We start from the raw sequence: 16,824 nt of genomic DNA on the forward strand, positions 1-16,824 counted from the left end.
CTGGAAAGAGCCCGGGCTTGGGAGTCACGGGTCATGGGTTCGAATCCCGGTTCCGCCACTCGTCGGCTCTGTGATTCTGGGCAAGTCACTTCGCTGGGCCTCAGTTCCCTCATCTGGAAAATGGGCATTAAGATTGTGAGCCCCACTTGGGACAACGTGATCACCTTGTACCACCCCTGAGAAGCACGCCGAGAAGCAGCGTGGCTCAGTGGAAAGAGCCCGGGCTTTGGAGTCCGAGGTCATGGGGTTCGAATCCCGGCTCCGCCACTCGTCAGCTGTGTGACTTTGGGCAAGTCACTTCACTTCTCGGTGCCTCAGTGACCTCATCTGTAAAATAGGGATCGAGACTGTGAGCCCCACGTGGGACGACCTGATTCCCCCGTGTCTACCCCAGCGCTTAGAACAGTGCTCGGCACATAGGAAGTGCTTAACAAATACCAACCCCTCCAGTGCTTAGAACAGTGCTTTGCACATAGTAAGCGCTTAACAAATACCATCGTTATTATTATTACCCCATTATTACCTTATTATTACCATGGAAAGATCAAGGGCCTGGGTATCAGAGGTCCTGGGTTCTAATTCCGGCCGCACCACTTACCTGCTGCATGACTCTGGACGAGTCCTTTAATTTCTCTAAGCCTCGGTTTCTTTAACTGAAAAATGAGGATTTAATACCCGTTCTCCTTTCTACTTAGAATCTGAGCCCCATCTGGAACGGGGACCGTGTCCGACCGGATTAACTTGTTTCTACCCCAGCGCTCGGAACGGGGGTCGACAACACCGTAAGCGCTCGACAAACAGCATTGAGAAAAAAAGTGCCAGGGCAACACAGAAGAGTGGGAGACGAGGAAATGAGGGCTTAGTCGGGGAAGATCTCATGGAGGAGATGTGCTTTTATAAGGCTTTGGAGGTGGGGAAAGTGATCGCACGTCGGACGTGAGGGGGGAGGGAGCCCCAGGCCGGAGGCGGGACACGGGCGAGGGGTCGGTGGCGGGTGGGCATTAGAGGAGCAAAGAGTGCGGGCGGGGTTGAGGTGGGAAATGCCTCCCCTCCGCCAGGGTGAGGACGGGGAATCCCTTCCCACAAGAAGCTGTGCCAGGTGGGAACGCGGAGAGGGTCCGGAGGGGTCCGGACGGATCCGCGGACAGATCCGGCTCTACAGATGCCCGCTACTGCTGTCTGTGCCCGGCGGGCACCCCGCAACAGGCCTCTCTGCTCCGCCGCCCCCCAGTAAACACTCAGGAATATGACAAAGTCGAGCGGAGAGGTGCGCTAACCGCGGTGTTGACCTCTGTGGCCGAACGTTAACCGCGCCCCTGGCAAGTCGGCGGTTACGTAACCCGACTCCGGCTCTAACCGCCAACTCCACGGCCCAGGAAACACGTCGTCGAGGGCAAGAACGCGAGGGTAGCCCTCGGCTACCCCACACGGCGACGGGGACCGGGGTCGGGTCGCGCGGGACCGGGAGAGGAGCGGGAAGGGGGAGGCGGGGAACGCCCGCCCCGGCTGTTTCCGCAGTTGGGAGGCGGCGAGGCGGCCGACACAGAGGGTCCGTTGTCTGGAGTCGCCCGGCCAGTCCGGCCGCTCCGCGAGTCGCCACGCGGCGTCCCGCCGTCGCCCAACGCGGGCCGGCCCACACCGCCACGTCGCCCGGCGAGCCCTGGATCGCCAGGACGGACGGACCGGGGGCCGCTGGCCCCCAGGGGCCTGGGTTGACCTCGCTTTCTGCGTCCCATGAATTCAAATAGGATTTTGGTTCCTCCAGGGCGCTTTCATATCTGCGATCAATCAACCAACCCTCTTTCTTTTAATGGTTTCCGTGAAGCGCTTACTATGTGCCAGGCACTGTTCTAAGTGCTGCGGCGGAGGCAAGCCGATCGGGTCGGACACAATCCCTGTGGTACGTGGGGCTCGTCACCTCGACCCCCGTTTTACCGATGAGGTCCCCGAGGCGTGAGGTGACTCGCCCGAGGTCACGCGGCGGATGAGTAGCGGAGCTGGGATTCGAACCCAGGTCCTTCTGGCTCTCGGGCCCAACTTCTACCCGCCAGGCCACGCTGCTTAGTACAGTCCTCTGCACACAGTAAGCGCTCAATAAATACGATTGAATGAATCTGAGTGCCGTGTGCAGAACACTGTACTAAGCGCTTGGGAGAGTACGATGTAACAGAGTTGATAGACACACTCCCATCCCACGCCGAGCTTACAGTCTAGAGGGGGATCCCATTTGATCCTCACCACACAAGCCCTGGGTCGGCAAGTGGGCGGGAGGGAGGGAGAGCAGCCCCTTGGTCCCATTTTACAGATGAGGAAGCTGAGGCCCAAGCTCATGCCACTCATTCATTCAATAGCATCTATCGAGGGCTTACTATGTGCAGAGCACCGTACTAAGCACTTGGAATATACAATTCGACAACAGATAGGGACAATCCCGGCCTAATGACGGGCTCACGGTCTAATCGGGGGAGACGGACGGACAAAAACAAGACAACATAATCACGATAAATAGAATCAAGGGGACGGACACCTCACTGACAAAATAAATAGGGGAATAAAGAGGGCAGAGCTGGGACTTGAACCCCAGTTTTCTGAGCCCACCCTGTGCTCTTTCTGAAGCAGCACGGTCTAATGGATAGAGTGCGGGCCTGCTGATCGGGAGGAGGGACCCGAGTTCTAATCCCACCTCTGCCGCTTTTCGGCTGTGTGACCTTCGGCAAGTTGCTTTGCTTCTCTGGGCCTCAGTTCCCTCATCTGTAAAATGGGAATTGAGCGCGTGCCTCACGTGGAGCGGGGATGGTGTCCGTCCCGAAGACTCCCTGTGTCTACCCCGGCACTTGGGACAGTGCCTGCCCCCTGGTCTCTGTGCCCAGCCCCTGCAGGGCCATGAAGAGCGGGGCGGAGGTTAAATCGTGCCAACAAGCACAGGCCGCTTTATTCATTCACGGCAACGCAGCGGGGCTTCCGTCCCGAGCCCTCCGGAACGCAGTTTCTCATCCTTTCTCTGGGGAGCAAAGTGTAGTCCTGCCTCTCCCCTCCCCCTGACCGCTAAATAACCCCAACTCTGGCACACAGACACGGAAGGGCCAGCCTCATCCCACGCCCCACAGTGCCCCTTCCCCCCTCCCGCACCGCCACCAGTCCCACGCCGGCCTCCCGCCCCCATCCCCCCGGAGAGCCCGGCGTCGGCGGGCGCTGCCTAGAGAGCTGCCGGGGGGAGGCCAGACTGGCTCACGGAAGGCCACGGGATCCAAAAAACCGGGCCCCGCAAGCGGACCGCTGCGTTTGAAATAAAATCAACTGTCCAGGAAACCCACGTGCAGCATTTTAATTTACTGTTAAGTGAAGGAAACTGGGAGGGTTTTCAGGGCACAGTTCTCACTGACATGATTTAGAAGGGATTTTCCAACTGCTGAAACCGCGTCCCGACGCGGACGGGCTGGGGACCCAGGCTTCCGAGGCCGCGGAGCCCCCCGGGGTCGCGGCGGAACCCGCCCCGGACCCGACGTCCGCTGCCGCGGCTTGGACGGCCGCTCGCTGAAATCGCATTTCGCCCCGACGTCTGGTCAGGCGGCCTCCTCCGGTGGACGCCGGGCAGAGGCGGGGCCTTCCCGGGGCCGCTGGCCGTCCTCTAGAGAGCCCGCGGGGCGGCGGACGGGAAGACGGGCCCCGGGCCGGCCGGCGGCGGGGAGCGGGCCGCGGGAGGCCCGGTCCCTAACGGTCCCCGCCCCACCGGCCTCAGGAAACGGGGACCAGCCGGGCCATTGGCGGATTTCTAATTTTATTAGAGAAAAATCTACGTGGGGTGAGATTTTCTAGTCTTTTAAACCCGAGCTCCCTCCCTTTCCCCCTTGCCGGTCGAAAACAGAAGGCTTCTCCTGTGGCAGGCCGGGCCTCAAGGGGATGAGCAGCCCGGCCCCGGTCCGGGCCCGGGCGGCGACGACTCCGGAACGGACCTGGACGGCCCGAGGTCACGCGGCCGCGATCGAGGCGTCGTCCCCCCGTCGGCCCTGCGGCTTTGGGAGGAGCGGGGAGCGGGGGTCAGATGGCGACGGCCGAGCGCCAGCCAAGCCTAGAGATCCACCTTTCCGTTCCCTCCCTCCTCCTCCTCCTCGCCCCCGAGACCGTCAGCGCCTCCAAGGCAGGGATCGCGTCTTCTGTTTCCGTGGCACCGCCCGATGCCCCGCACCCAGACGGAGCCCGCGACAGCGCCCAAGCCCCGGAGGGTGCCCAGCACACACCGCTGTCTCACTGACCGATGGACGGATTTAATAAGCAGCGCGGCCTGGTGGAAAGAGCACGGGCCTGGGAGACAGAGGACCTACGTCCTAACCCCGGCTCCGCCACTTCCACAGATGCTGGGTGCCCTCGGGCAAGTCGCTGCGCTTCTCTGGGCCTCAGTTCCCTCGTCTGTCAAACGGGGATTAAGATCGTGAGCCCCACGCGGGACGCGGACTCCGCCCTACCTGATTATTTTGTATCTACCCCAGCGCTCAGTACGGTGCCTGGCCGGGGTTTACTGGAAGCCTGGAGTGCTAGGCGCGGGCCCGAGCCCTTGGGAGTGTGCTTCGGAAGCAAGACGCACACGCTCCGTCTGTGGAGGGAGGGCCTGCCACTCCAACGGGGATGTTCCTCCTAATATTCGGGAAGGTTCCACGGCCTCGCTGCCTCCCTGCTTAAGGGCACCGGCAACCCCGGGAGCCCCGGCCAGGAGTTTGGGGACGGGGGAGGGGATGGGGGGCAGAAGGGAAAGGGGGAAAAGGGGAAGGGAAAGGGGAAAGGGAGAAGAAGGGAAAGGGAGGAGGGGAAGGGAGAAGGGGAAGGGCAGAAGGGAAAGGGGAAGGAGAAAAGGGAAGGGGAGAAGGGAAAAGGGGAGGGGAGAAGGGAAAGGGGCAGGGAAGAAGGGGGAAAGGGGCAGGGGAGAAGGGAATGGGGCAGGGGAGAAGGGAATGGGGAAGGGCAGAAGGGAAAGGGGGGGAGGGGAGAAGGGGAAGGGGTGAAGAGAAAGGGGGAGGGGAGAAGGGAAAGAGTAAGGGGAGAAGGAAAAGGAGGAGGGCAGACGGGAAAGGGGAAGGGCGGAAGGGAAGGGGAAGGGAAGTAGGGAAAGGGGAAGGCGGGAAGGAGAGAAGGGAAAGGGGCAGGGGAGAAGGGAAAGGGGGAGGGCAGAAGGGAAAGGGGGAGGGCAGAAGGGAAAGGGGGAGGGCAGAAGAAGCTAGGAGGGGAGGAGAGGAGAGGGCAGAGGCGGAGAGGAGGCCGGGTTCGGGGCAGCACCGACCTTGATGAAGACGAAAGTGGGGATGAGGCGCCTGAGCAGCTGTTGGGGGAAGGCGGCGGGGCAGCGGGGCAGGCTGACGCGCAGGGCCGGCAGCTGCTGGTAGCCCGCCATGAGCGGGTAGAAGTTGTAGAGCATTTCCTGCGCCGTGCCGGGGAGGATACGCAACCGGATCTGTGGCACGGAAGGAGGCAGGGCACCGTGAGCGCCCACCGTGAGAGACACGCCCCACGTCCCACCTCCCACCCCAGAGACGCATAACCCCCTACTCCTGCTCCGATCCCCGCCCCGGCCCTGGATCCGTGGACAGCCGCTCGACGGCCCGAGGAACCGGACCAACGCTTCCCCTATCCCCATCTGGGGGTGCCCCCAGAGCGACAGCCGTGGGGCCGGCAGCACCCCGGATACAAGGGAAGCAGCACGGCCTGGCGGCTCACACCCGTCTGCCGTGTGTGACCTTGGTCAAGTCACTTCACTTCTCTGGACCTCAGTTCCCTCATCTGTAAAAGAGGGACGAAAACTGCCAGTCCCATGTGGGACAGGGACCGTGTCCAACCCCAGGGCTTAGGACAGTGCCTGACACATAGGAAGGGCTTCACAGATACCATCATCATCATCATCATCATCATCATCATCAGGGGCCCTACTCTGTGAGGAGGGGGCCGTACCCTTCAGGGGCTGGGAGTCTGTTTCCAAACTGTACATTCCAAATGCTTAGTACAGTGCTCTGCACATAGTAAGTGCTCAATAAATACTATTAAATGAATGAGAATAATAATAATAATAATGTTGGTATTTGTTAAGCGCTTACTATGTGCAGAGCACCGTTCTAAGCGCTGGGGGAGATACAGGGTCAACAGGTTGCCCCACGTGAGGCTCACACAATCCCCATTTTACAGATGAGGTAACCGAGGCACAGAGAAGTGAAGTGACTCGCCCGCAGTCACCCAGCTGACAAGTGGCAGAGCCGGGAGTCGAACTCATGACCTCTGACTCCGAAGCCCAGGCTCTTTCCACTGAGCCACGCCGCTTCCCATGAGGGAGGGCAGGGCCGCGCTGCAGACGCGTACTCCACGGATCGGCCGCGCCCGCTTCGGTCCAGAACCGGTTGGCTCCGGCCCACCACGGCGAGCTCCGGGCCGCCGCCGCCATCGCTGCAGGGAGCGAGGTCCCCCGCGAGCCTGGTCTTCGTCACCCACCCGAGCACACGCCGACCCCATCTGTCCCGCCCCCGCCCTCGCCCTCGCCCCCGGGGCCGCGTCGTCTCTGCCTTCCCCATCGAGGCCTGTAGCACGGGGAAGGGCCGGGGCAGCCCCAACGAGGAGGTCGGGAGGTCCCCTGACCCCCAGTCGCCAGCGGAACGGCACCGGCAAGACAGAGGGGCAACCCCGGAGTAACTCCAGAGAAGCAGCGGGGCACGGTGGAGACAGCCCGGGCCCGGGAGGCAGGAGGTCGTGGGTGCTAATCCCGGCTCCACCCCTTGTCCGTGGTGTGACCTCGGGCAAGTCACTTCACTTCTCTGGGCCTCAGTTCCCTCATCTGGAAAATGGGGATCGAGACTGTGAGTCCCACGCGGGACGGGGACGGTGTCCCAACCCATTTGCCTGCACCCACCCCGGTGCTCAATACAGTGCTTCTTTCAGTCATATTTTTCGAGCGCTTAACTACGTGCACGGCACTGTACTAAGCGCTTAACTCCGTGCTTGACAACTTAACTATGTGCTTGGGCACCTAGTAAGCGCTTAACGAATACCACAATTATCATCATCATTATCACCACCAGCGTGAACAAGGAGAGAGGACTATCCCTGGCGGGGAGGCTCTGAACCCCGGCCGCCAGCAGACCAGTGGGTGCCCGACCGGGGCTTCCCGGGGGCCTAGCAGCCGGAACCGAGCACTTACGATGGGGAAAGGAGGAAAGGGGAGGGGAGGGGCCACGGTACCTGCTTAAGGCCCGAGAACATGAAGGCATCGCTCGGCTCCACGGAGATTTCCACGTCCTGCACCAGGCTGGTCTGGTTCTGCAGGTGATACTTCACCGGCAACGACTCCCGCACCCGCCCGAAAGGAGGCAGATCTTGATGGAGGGGGAGAGGAGGAAGGATCACGGTGTTTTGCTGGTAACGGGGCAGGATGAGTCTGCATCCCACATCTCTGCTCCCCCCGGCCCACGACTCCCCCACCTCACGCTCTCTGTTCCTCCCCGGGGATGTAACGGTATTAATACCCGGCCGGCTCTCGGCCTTCCACCCGCTTCCTGGCTCACGCTGTTCCCGTCCCGGGACCGGCCCCTCCGCCCCCCTCCAACAGATTTCCCCCCGCCCTCCCCGGCACTCCCACGCTCTCCACATTCAAGACTTCCTCAAATTCCTCCTCCTCCAAGGACCCTTCCCCAGCGGATCGAGAGGCAGCGTGGCCCGGTGGCGAGGGCACGTGCCTGGGAGCCCAGAGGACCTGGGTTCTTCTCCCGACTCTGCCGGGTGACCTTGCACGAGTCACTCTGCTCTCCCGGGTCTCGGTTTCCTCCCTCCCCTCAGACCCCCATTCCCCAAACGCGACAACGGTGAAGAGACGTACGATCAAGCGTACAATCAACTGGCTCTTCTATCCGGGAGCATTTCCAAGCCCTCCTCCTCCCTCGGAGAGTAAGCTCACTGCGGGGAGGGAATGTGGCTTGTGCCTCCGCTCTCCTTTCCCAGTCACTGGCTCCGGTATTTACTGAGCGCTTACTGTGTGCGGAGCACTGTACCAAGCGCTTGGACGAGTACAACAGAGCGGGAAGACACGTTCCCTGCCCACGCGCGGCCTTGCCCGCCCGCAGCCCTGCCCGCCGGTTACCTGCGTTCACGTGGAGGGGGATGTTCTCCACAACCACGTGGGGCAGGGTGATGGCGGTGCTGACCACGGGGACCCTCTCCAAGGCCGAGCTCCTGGCGGAGACAGGAGGCGGTTAGTGAAGCGGCGAGGCTCGGTGGAAAGAGCTCGGGCTTGGGAGTCAGAGGTCCCGGGTTCTAATCCCGGCTCCGCCACTTGCCAGCCGGGTGACTCTGGGCAAGTCGCTTCACTTCGCTGGGCCTCAGTGACCTCATCTGTCAAGTGGGGATTAAGACGGTGAGCTCCACGGGGGACAACCTGATTAGCCTGTACCTACCCCAGTGCTTAGAATAGGGCTTGGCACAGAGTAAGCGGTTAACAAATACCATCGTTATTGTGAGGCAGCGTGGCTCAGTGGAAAAGAGCCCGGGCTGGGAAGTCAGAGGACGTGTTTTCTAATCCCAGCTCCGCCACTTGTCAGGTGTGGGACCTTGAGCAAGTCACTTCTCTTCTCTGGGCCTCGGTTCCCTCATCTCTAAAATGGGGATGAAGACTGTGAGCCCCACGGGGGACAACCTGATTAGCCTGTATCTACCCCAGCGCTTAGAACAGTACTTGGCATATCGTAAGTGCTTAACAAAGATGGCAATTACTATTAGTATTAGTATTACTCTGTGCCAATCACCGTACCAAGCGCTGGGGTGGATAGAGAAGCAGTGTGGCGCAGTGGAAAGAGCACGGGCTTTGGAGTCAGGGCTCATGAGTTCGAATCCCAGCTCTGCCACTTGTCAGCTGTGTGACTGTGGGCAAGTCACTTAACTTCTCTGTGCCTCAGTTCCCTCATCTGTAAAATGGGGATTAAGACTGTGAGCCCCACGTGGGACAACCTGATTCCCCTGTGTTTACCCCAGTGCTTAGAACAGTGCTCTGCACATAGTAAGCGCTTAACAAATACCAACATTATTATTATTATTATATAAGCAGATCAGGTTGGACACACACGGTTCCTGTCCCACGTGGGGCTAACAGTCTCAATCTCCATTTTACAGATGAGGGAACTGAGGCCCAGAGAAGTGAAGTGACTTGTCCAAGGTCACAGGGCAGACAAGTGGCGGAGGCGGGATTAGAACCCACGACCTCCTGACTCCCAGACCCGGGCTCCATCCGCTATGCCACGCTGCTTTCCTCTAGGGCAGACCGCCTGCTAGGACAGACCGGCGACAGCCATTTCCTCTGACACGGTGAGCGCACTTCGCTCCCCTGGCTCACGAGCGAGTCGCTCTGAGAGACGTGGCCGGCGGCTGATCTTTCGTTCCCTTGAGCTCGGGGTCGAGTCCTGGCCCCGCTGAGCGGCTCGGGCCGCGGGACCCCGCTCAGCTCTCCGGCTCCCCTCGGGGCGCCCTCGTGACCCCATCAGTTGGGTCAACTAAGCCCTCGTCCTGCCGGAAGGTCGGCAAATCCGAGGACTCCCGCTGGACGGGAAGCTCCTCGAGGGCCTCTAACTCTGTTGGGAGTCGCCCAAGCGCTCTGCACATACCGACGGATCGAGTGGCCGTCCGAGACACGGGCCGAGTCAGGTCTCCCAGACAACGGACACGGGTTCTGCCCAAGAGCCGGCTCCCCCGGGAGCGAGGGGGCCGACGCGCCTCGCTGGGCTCCGAATTCCAGCCAGGAATTTTTCGCTTCCCCTAGAGGAAGCTAGAGTCTCCAGGTCTAGCAATCCTGGCCGCACGTTCCCCCTCCACAATGTTCCAGTTTCTGGGAAGTGTGGCTCTGGGCCCGGATGCCTCAGTTCCCGCCAGGTGGGTTGGCATTTAGGGAGCCGGTCAGAGGAGGGACAACGGGATGTGGGTGTCACCGAGCTGGCGAGCGGAATGACGCTTGGGGTCACGTGGACGGACACACACAGACGCACACACGCGCGCGGGGCCCGGGCGGGGCCGAGGAAGCGGCCGTTACCTCCTCCACGAGATGACGTACTGGCCCGTGGCCACCCCTCCGTCAGGGTTGCCGGGCGGCGGACACCGAAGGCAGAAACACTCGCTGGCACTCTCGCCGGTCTGAAGGAGAACTGGGAGCCGGAGCCGGGGGGCCGGTCAGGACCCGCCGGGCGGCCCTCCCGGGGACCACCCCGGTCCACCCGCCAACCCGAGCTTCACCCTGGCCCCTCTGGCGCCCGGGGGAGGCGGGCGAGGTCACGGTGAGGCAGGCTGGGCTCCGGGGGCCGGGCTCATCGACCCCGCGGGGGTCTCCCGCCGGCGGGCGGCGGGCCCACGTCACGTCCGAACCCGTCTCGGCTGGGGACCCGCGGGACCCGCCGCGAGCGCCGAGTGAAGCTTCGGCGCTCTCGCCCGGGTCCCACCGAGGGGCTGCCCGTGAGCCTCGACCCAGAGCCCCCCGCCCCCCCGAGCCCACCCGCCCCCGGCCGGAGGGCGTGCGGCCTCACCCTTCTCCACGTGTGACTCCAGCTGATCCACCGGGGTCATGGCCGCCGCCAGCTGCAGCTGGCTGGACTCGACGGTCAGGGCCCACGGGGAGGCACTCAGGATGTCCGTCATGAGCAGAAAGGGGATGTCGGCGTAGACCCGCTCCAGGTGCTCAAACTGCCGGCCGGGAGAGACGGGGGACGGGGAGCGGTCAGGGCTCGGGCCGGCCGCTCCCGAGGGTCTTGGCGGCCGTGGCGGGCTGGGGGGGCGGGGGGAACGGACGACGATGACGACTCACCTTTGTGGAGACAAATTTAACCGCCACGTCGAACGGGAACACCGTTTCTATTGTCACAGTCTCGTCCTGGGAGAGGGAACCAAGAGGGTGACCTCCATTGAGCTCCCGCCCGATTTTCAACGGAGAGACGTTCCTCCCGAGCACCCACTGTGCCCGGGGCTACTGTCCTGAGTACCTACTGGATGCAGGGGGCCGTCCTGAGCACCCACTACTAATAACGATAATCAAAATGGCATTTTTTTAAGCACTCACTACGTGGCAGGCACCGTTCTAAGCGCTGGGGTAGATACAAGCAAGTCAAGTTGGACACGGTCCCTGACCCACTCGAGGCTCACGATCTTCATCCCCATTTCACAGCTAACTGAGGCACAGAGAAGTGAACTGACTTACCCGAAGCCACAGAGCAGATAAGTGGCGGAGCCAGGATTAGAACCCAGGTCCTCCTGCCTCCCAGGTCACTAGGCCAAACTGTCACCGTGCCCAGGGCTCCTGCCCCGAAGGCCTACTGACTACAGGGCGCCGTACGGAGCGGTCACTGTGCTCAGGCTACTGTCCCGAGGGCCTACTGAGTACTGGACACTGTACTGAGCGCCTGCTACGCCCAGGATACTGTCCCGAGGGCCTACTGAGTACAGGGTGCTGTACCGAGCACCCACCACGCTCAGGTTATTGCTTCAAGAGTCGACCGCTCAGAGGGCTGGGTCCTGGCAACCGACAAGGCGTCTAAGTATCTGTGTCAGAGGCAATAAACATTTTTAATAACAGGGGGAGAAATGAGGTCCTCGCACCCGCTGCCATTTTCCCCCGGCTGGCTCAGGGCCCGGCCTGCCCACACCAGGCACCCCAGGAACCTTTCAAATATTCAACAAGCTGGGAGGGCTTCTGTTACTGGCCTCGGACAGGGGTACAAAAAGGGGATGGAAAAGCTGCACTGGCTCAAACGTTGGGATTTCTTGGACGCGAATCCGCTAGCTGCTCCTGTGTCGGTCCTTCCCGATAAACCGCAGGCTCCTTGTGGGCAGAAACGATCTTCTGTTTGTGTCACCCCTGTACATTCCCAAGCCCCCGGCCAGCCTTCTGAAGGAAGCAGGTGCCGCACGATGGCTAGGGGCAACGATCACGGTTAAGAAGCCATTCCACTGAGTTGGCACACCGTGGGCAGGGAACGGTTCTACCAACACTGTCGTACTGCACTCTCCCAACCACTTAGTATAGTCCTCTCCGCCTAGTAAGTGCTCAGTAAATACCACTGCTGACTGATGACGATAATCAGGAAAGCACTAGCTGGGCGGTTGTTTCTGTACACGTGTTCAGAGGATCCCGCAACCTGCTCAGGTTTCTCCACCACCTTCCTTCCTGCCAGCCTCAGGCCCAGTAGGGTCCTGCGACCCTAGGAGGGAAATAATAGTAATGACAAGAGTAATCTTGGTATCTGTTAAGCGCTTACTAAGGGCCAGGCACCGTACTAAGTCCTGGGGTGGATTGGAGCAATTCAGGTTGGACACAGTCCCTGCCCCACGTGGGGCTCACGGTCTCAATCCTCATTTTACAGATGAGGGAACTGAGGCACGGAGAAGCAAAGTGACTTGTTCAAGATAATCCAGCCGACAAGGGGAGGACCGGGGATTAGAACCCACGACCTTCTGACTCCCAGGCCCGTGCTCTACCCACTAGGTCATGCCGCTTCTGTGTGGGCTGCTGCGGGGCTGGATAAAAACGTGGCTCCGCCTCCCGGCCCCTCACCGGGCGCACGGCGTGAGGGCACAGGCTGCAGCTCGGGCTCTCCTGGGGCTGGAGGAGGGTTGTGGGGAAGCAAAGCCCAGCCCGGGGGCATCCCGCGGAGGCCTGGGAGGGCGGGGGGCAGAGGTCCGGCGGGGCCGGACTCCCAGGGGGCGGCTCTGAAGAACAGGGTCGTGTCCCCGTGTCCCCGGAGCCCAGATCCGGCCGGTGTCCACCTCCTGGGTCTGCTCACTGTGACGGCTGTAGAAGGCGGCCCTCCCTCAGTCCTCTAGACTGTAAGCTCGTTGTGGGCAGGGCATACGACTGATCTACTCCCTCCACACCCCTTACGCTCACGCGGAACCGACGACAGAGACTGACAGGTGACGGGTCTTACCCGGTGACACTTGCACATGATCTCTCTGCCCTCCACGGCCACGTCGATCAGGTAGGAGACGGACACCAGGAACATCCTCGAGCCCACCGTCCCACAGCGGACGAACAGCGTCTTCTCCAGCTGCAGAGAGCGAGAGGGCGAGGTCGACGACGGCGGCCGGACCCCGCCCGGGCTGAGGGGACGGACGCCCGCGACCCCCAAATATGCCGCTCGGCCCCGTGGGCAGCGCTCCCCGATCTCGTAGAACCGAGGTCGTTCGGGGAGGGACGGATGGCGGCCGGCACCCCCCAACCCCTACGTGCCCCCTACACACACGCCACCCGTCCCCCCAAAGGCCTTCCTCGTGCGGCTCTGTGACGTTGTTGTGCCCGGTCCGCCCCAGGTAGTCACTCAACGGCCACCTCTCGGAAAGCGGAAGCTCAACGCTGACTTTCTAGCTCTCCGACGGGAGGTCAAACCCGATCGGGAAGGGCTTTAGGAGCCGTGACCCTCAACTCACTCATTTCTTACCTTCCAGGCCTGGCATTTTCAGCTCTCAGGGGAAAGTTACAAGGGCTCCTTAAGGCTTTTGATCGTCATCAACGTTAACTGGTTTGGGATAGCCGAAGCAGGGTCATCCATACGGAGAATAATAGCTGTGGTATTTGTTAAAGCGCTCACTCTGTGTAAAGCGCCGTACTAAGCGCCGGGGTTAGATACAAGATATTCAGGTCCCACCTGGGGCTCACGGTCTAAGTAGGAGGGAGAAGAGGTACTGAATCCCCGTTTTGCAGTTGGATTCAGAGAGGCTGAAGTGACTTGCCCAAGGTCACAGAGCGGATAAGCGGCTGAGCTGGGATTAGAACCGAGACTGTCTGATTTCCAGGCCCGGGCTCTTTTCACTTGGCCACGCTGTTTCTCACAGAACATGGGAAATCTTCTTCCTGGCCTAACCCTGTGGTCTGATGAGCTCAGGACCGTGTCTCTATCAGGGACAACAGGACGCAGGGAGGAACTATGTACTGGTTACCCTCCCGGACCACCCCTCCGCCATGGTCAGCGATGGCCCATCCCATACCCCGACTCTCCCCTAGTGATCTAGACTGTGGTCCACCCTACACCCCTGACTCTCCCTCCGGTTACTAAACACTGACCATCCGTCAGCCCTCTTTCCTAACGTAAACCCTGGCAGCGGGCACTTCGCGCAAGAGATCTGGCGCCAATCTATCGTGTCTTTCACACGAAGCTGCCACAGCTCACCTGTTCCCCTGGCTGAAGAGCTCCAACAGGAATGTCAGGAAGCAAAGCAGGGTAGGAATCGTCACACATCTCCGTCCCGCAGAGGGACACGTGAGTTTTCTGAGTCAGATTGGCATCCTGCCCTAAAAAGAGAGCGATGGTTTGCTTAAAAAAGAGAAAAAAAAAGGGGGGGGGGGGGAGGAACCCGTGACACCGCCTCCGTGACCAACTGGCAGAGCCGAGGGCAGGGGGTGGCAGGAGCCAGACTGGGCCGGAACCCCCAGCAGGGCTAGCGGTGAAGCTGAGGCTTCGGAACAACCACGTCCACCACTTCTTTGCCCAGAGAGTCAAAGGTGGTGGCTTTTGTGGACTCCGGAAAATGGTTTGGGGCTTCACCGGGAACTGGTCTCATCACACCGACAGGAGCTTCAAAACGTTAAAGAAACAAAAATATCGTGTGATTGGACTGCCACGGGGTTACGTCGGCGCTCGGTACGAGGCTCGGTACACTCTGAGAGCTTAAGCAGTCTCTTAACGAAGCACATCTAAATCCAGGAGGCCTCTCTGGATTAACATTTTTTCCTTCCAGATAGTAATAATAATAATAATGGGACTTGTTAAGAGAAGCAGCATGGCTTAGTGGAAAGAGCACAGACTTGGGAGTCAGAGGTCCTGGGTTCTAATCCCGGCTCCGCTACGTCTCAGCTGTGTGACTATGGGTAAGTCATTTAACTTCTCTTGGCCTCGGTGACCTCATCTGTAAAATGGGGATTAAGACTGTGAGCCCCACATAGGACAATCTGATTAGGTTGTATCTACCTCAGTAGTTAGAACAGGGCTTGGTACATAAGAAGTGCTTAATATCATCGTTATTACTCTTATTATTATTAAGCGCTTACTATGTGCCAAGGACTGTTCTAAGCACTGGGGTAGATACAGGCTAATCAGGTTGGACCCAGTCCCACACGAGGCTCACACTCTTATCCCCATTTTACAGATGAGGTAACTGAGAAACAAGACGTTAAGTGACTTGCCCAAGGACAGGCAGCCGACACGTGGTGGAGCCAGGATTAGAACTCGGGTTTTTCTGACTCCCAGGCCCGAGCTCTCTCCACGAGGCCTAGCTGCTTCTCGGATGGCAGACGGCACCCTCTCTCTCCCCAACGGCGCCTCAGTACTCGGGCGCTCGCACACACCCACAGACCTTCAGTACAGAGCGGCTCCCAGACCCTACCGTTTCAGCCCTCAAAGGTCTGTCCACTGCTTCTTTATCTTCCCCTCCCTGAGAATGATCAGCGTCTGTCTCCCAGACTAGACCGTAAGCTCCTGGCGGGCAAGGGATGGGGTCTAACAACTCGAGGGTACTCTCTCACGTGCTTCAACGTGGCGCTCCGCACCCAGTTGACACAAACTGATCGACTGGCCCAGGAGTGAGATAAAAATCGTGTTTTGCCTCCGAGGTAGAAGAGATGACCAATGCTCGGAGAGCCCAAGAGGCAGAGGAGCAGACTCTCGTCTGGGGAAGGACGGCGAACCGACGAGACTCCCTCTCTACCTGGTTTTAAGCCAGCGGTCAGCTTCACGTCCCGGATGGGCGTCGTCTCCCGTGACTGGATCACCACGGCCAGACAGTACATTTCGTTAGTGAGAGCCGGAGGCTCGTGGCGGAGCTGGATGGACACGTTTGGAACTCGGGAGATGATCCTGGAAAACGAAGAGCGTCTCCCTCACTCTCTCTCTCTCTCTCTCTCTCTCTCTCTCTCTCATCTCAGATTGGGTAACCGAGGCAAGGTTTTCCTTAAAAAAGAACAGGTCTCTAGAGTTTGACGTCGTGTGGCTGTCACTGACTGAAATGAGCTCTCAGGCTGTGGGGCATTTCACGGACAGGCTCGCCCCAGCTCCGCGTCAGCCAGCTGGATCTGGACACGTCCTGACTTCCATCATCCCCGACTCTCCCCCAGGGACCCAGAACGGACCATTCAACGCCCCCCTTACAATGAGCTCACAGTCTAGAGGGAAGGAGACAGACAGTGATATAAGCCCTCCGTTTCTAATTCTTCCCCGAGCCACACAGCAGCAGCTCCAGTGGTAGCCCCAGAAGGGCCAGCTTAGCCGTTATTCATTTTTCCCTCAGTGACCCAGGACGGACCATCCAACTCCCTTTACTCTCCCCTCTCCCTTCCCAACTCTACCCCAAGTGACCCAGCACAGACCATACAACACCCTTGATACTCCCGTCTCCATCTCTGTCCCTCCTCCCAGTGACCCAGCACGGACCACCCAACACTCTGACTCTCCCCTCTCCTTTCCCGACTCTCCCCCGGTGATAGAGCACGTACCCAACACCCTCCCGACTCTCCATCCGTGACTCTCCGCCAGTGACTCGGCTCGGACCCTCCGACGCCCCTGACCCCCCTCCTCCAACCCTGCCGGCGCGGACCCACCGAACACCCCTGCCTCTCCCCTCTCCACCCCCGCCTCTCCCTCAGTGACCCAGCACGGACCCCCGCAATCCCATAATGGCTCATAAAGGATGTCACGCGCCCGGAGTCGGCTTTACGTCCACCGTAGGCCACGGCCACCCCTCCCCCGGCTCCCAGCGCGGCCACGACGCGGCCGCCCACACACTCAAACCTGCCTGCGAGAGAGAGCAGCCCCGGGGCCCCGGGAAGCCCGGCCCGAG

The 16,824-nt window shown here is 60.5% G+C and overlaps 1 protein-coding gene across 1 annotated transcript in view; it reads right to left on the minus strand.

Annotated features, from left to right (window-relative positions):
• Positions 1–3,302: 3,302 nt before the first annotated feature.
• Positions 3,303–16,824, minus strand: part of TRAPPC11 (trafficking protein particle complex subunit 11) — a 41,989-nt gene continuing 28,467 nt past the window's right edge. The window contains exons 21-30 of the mRNA XM_029076830.2: positions 15,697–15,845; positions 14,163–14,284; positions 12,924–13,043; positions 10,808–10,873; positions 10,530–10,686; positions 10,043–10,154; positions 8,108–8,199; positions 7,213–7,346; positions 5,273–5,443; positions 3,303–4,013 (exon numbers count right to left, since the gene is read on the minus strand). Coding sequence (XP_028932663.1) covers positions 3,969–4,013; positions 5,273–5,443; positions 7,213–7,346; positions 8,108–8,199; positions 10,043–10,154; positions 10,530–10,686; positions 10,808–10,873; positions 12,924–13,043; positions 14,163–14,284; positions 15,697–15,845 — 1,168 coding nt within the window. The 3' untranslated portion in view covers positions 3,303–3,968. The remainder of the gene's footprint in view (positions 4,014–5,272; positions 5,444–7,212; positions 7,347–8,107; positions 8,200–10,042; positions 10,155–10,529; positions 10,687–10,807; positions 10,874–12,923; positions 13,044–14,162; positions 14,285–15,696; positions 15,846–16,824) is intronic.

Source organism: Ornithorhynchus anatinus, chromosome 12 (genome assembly GCF_004115215.2).
Source record: "Ornithorhynchus anatinus isolate Pmale09 chromosome 12, mOrnAna1.pri.v4, whole genome shotgun sequence".
NCBI lineage: Eukaryota > Metazoa > Chordata > Mammalia > Monotremata > Ornithorhynchidae > Ornithorhynchus > Ornithorhynchus anatinus.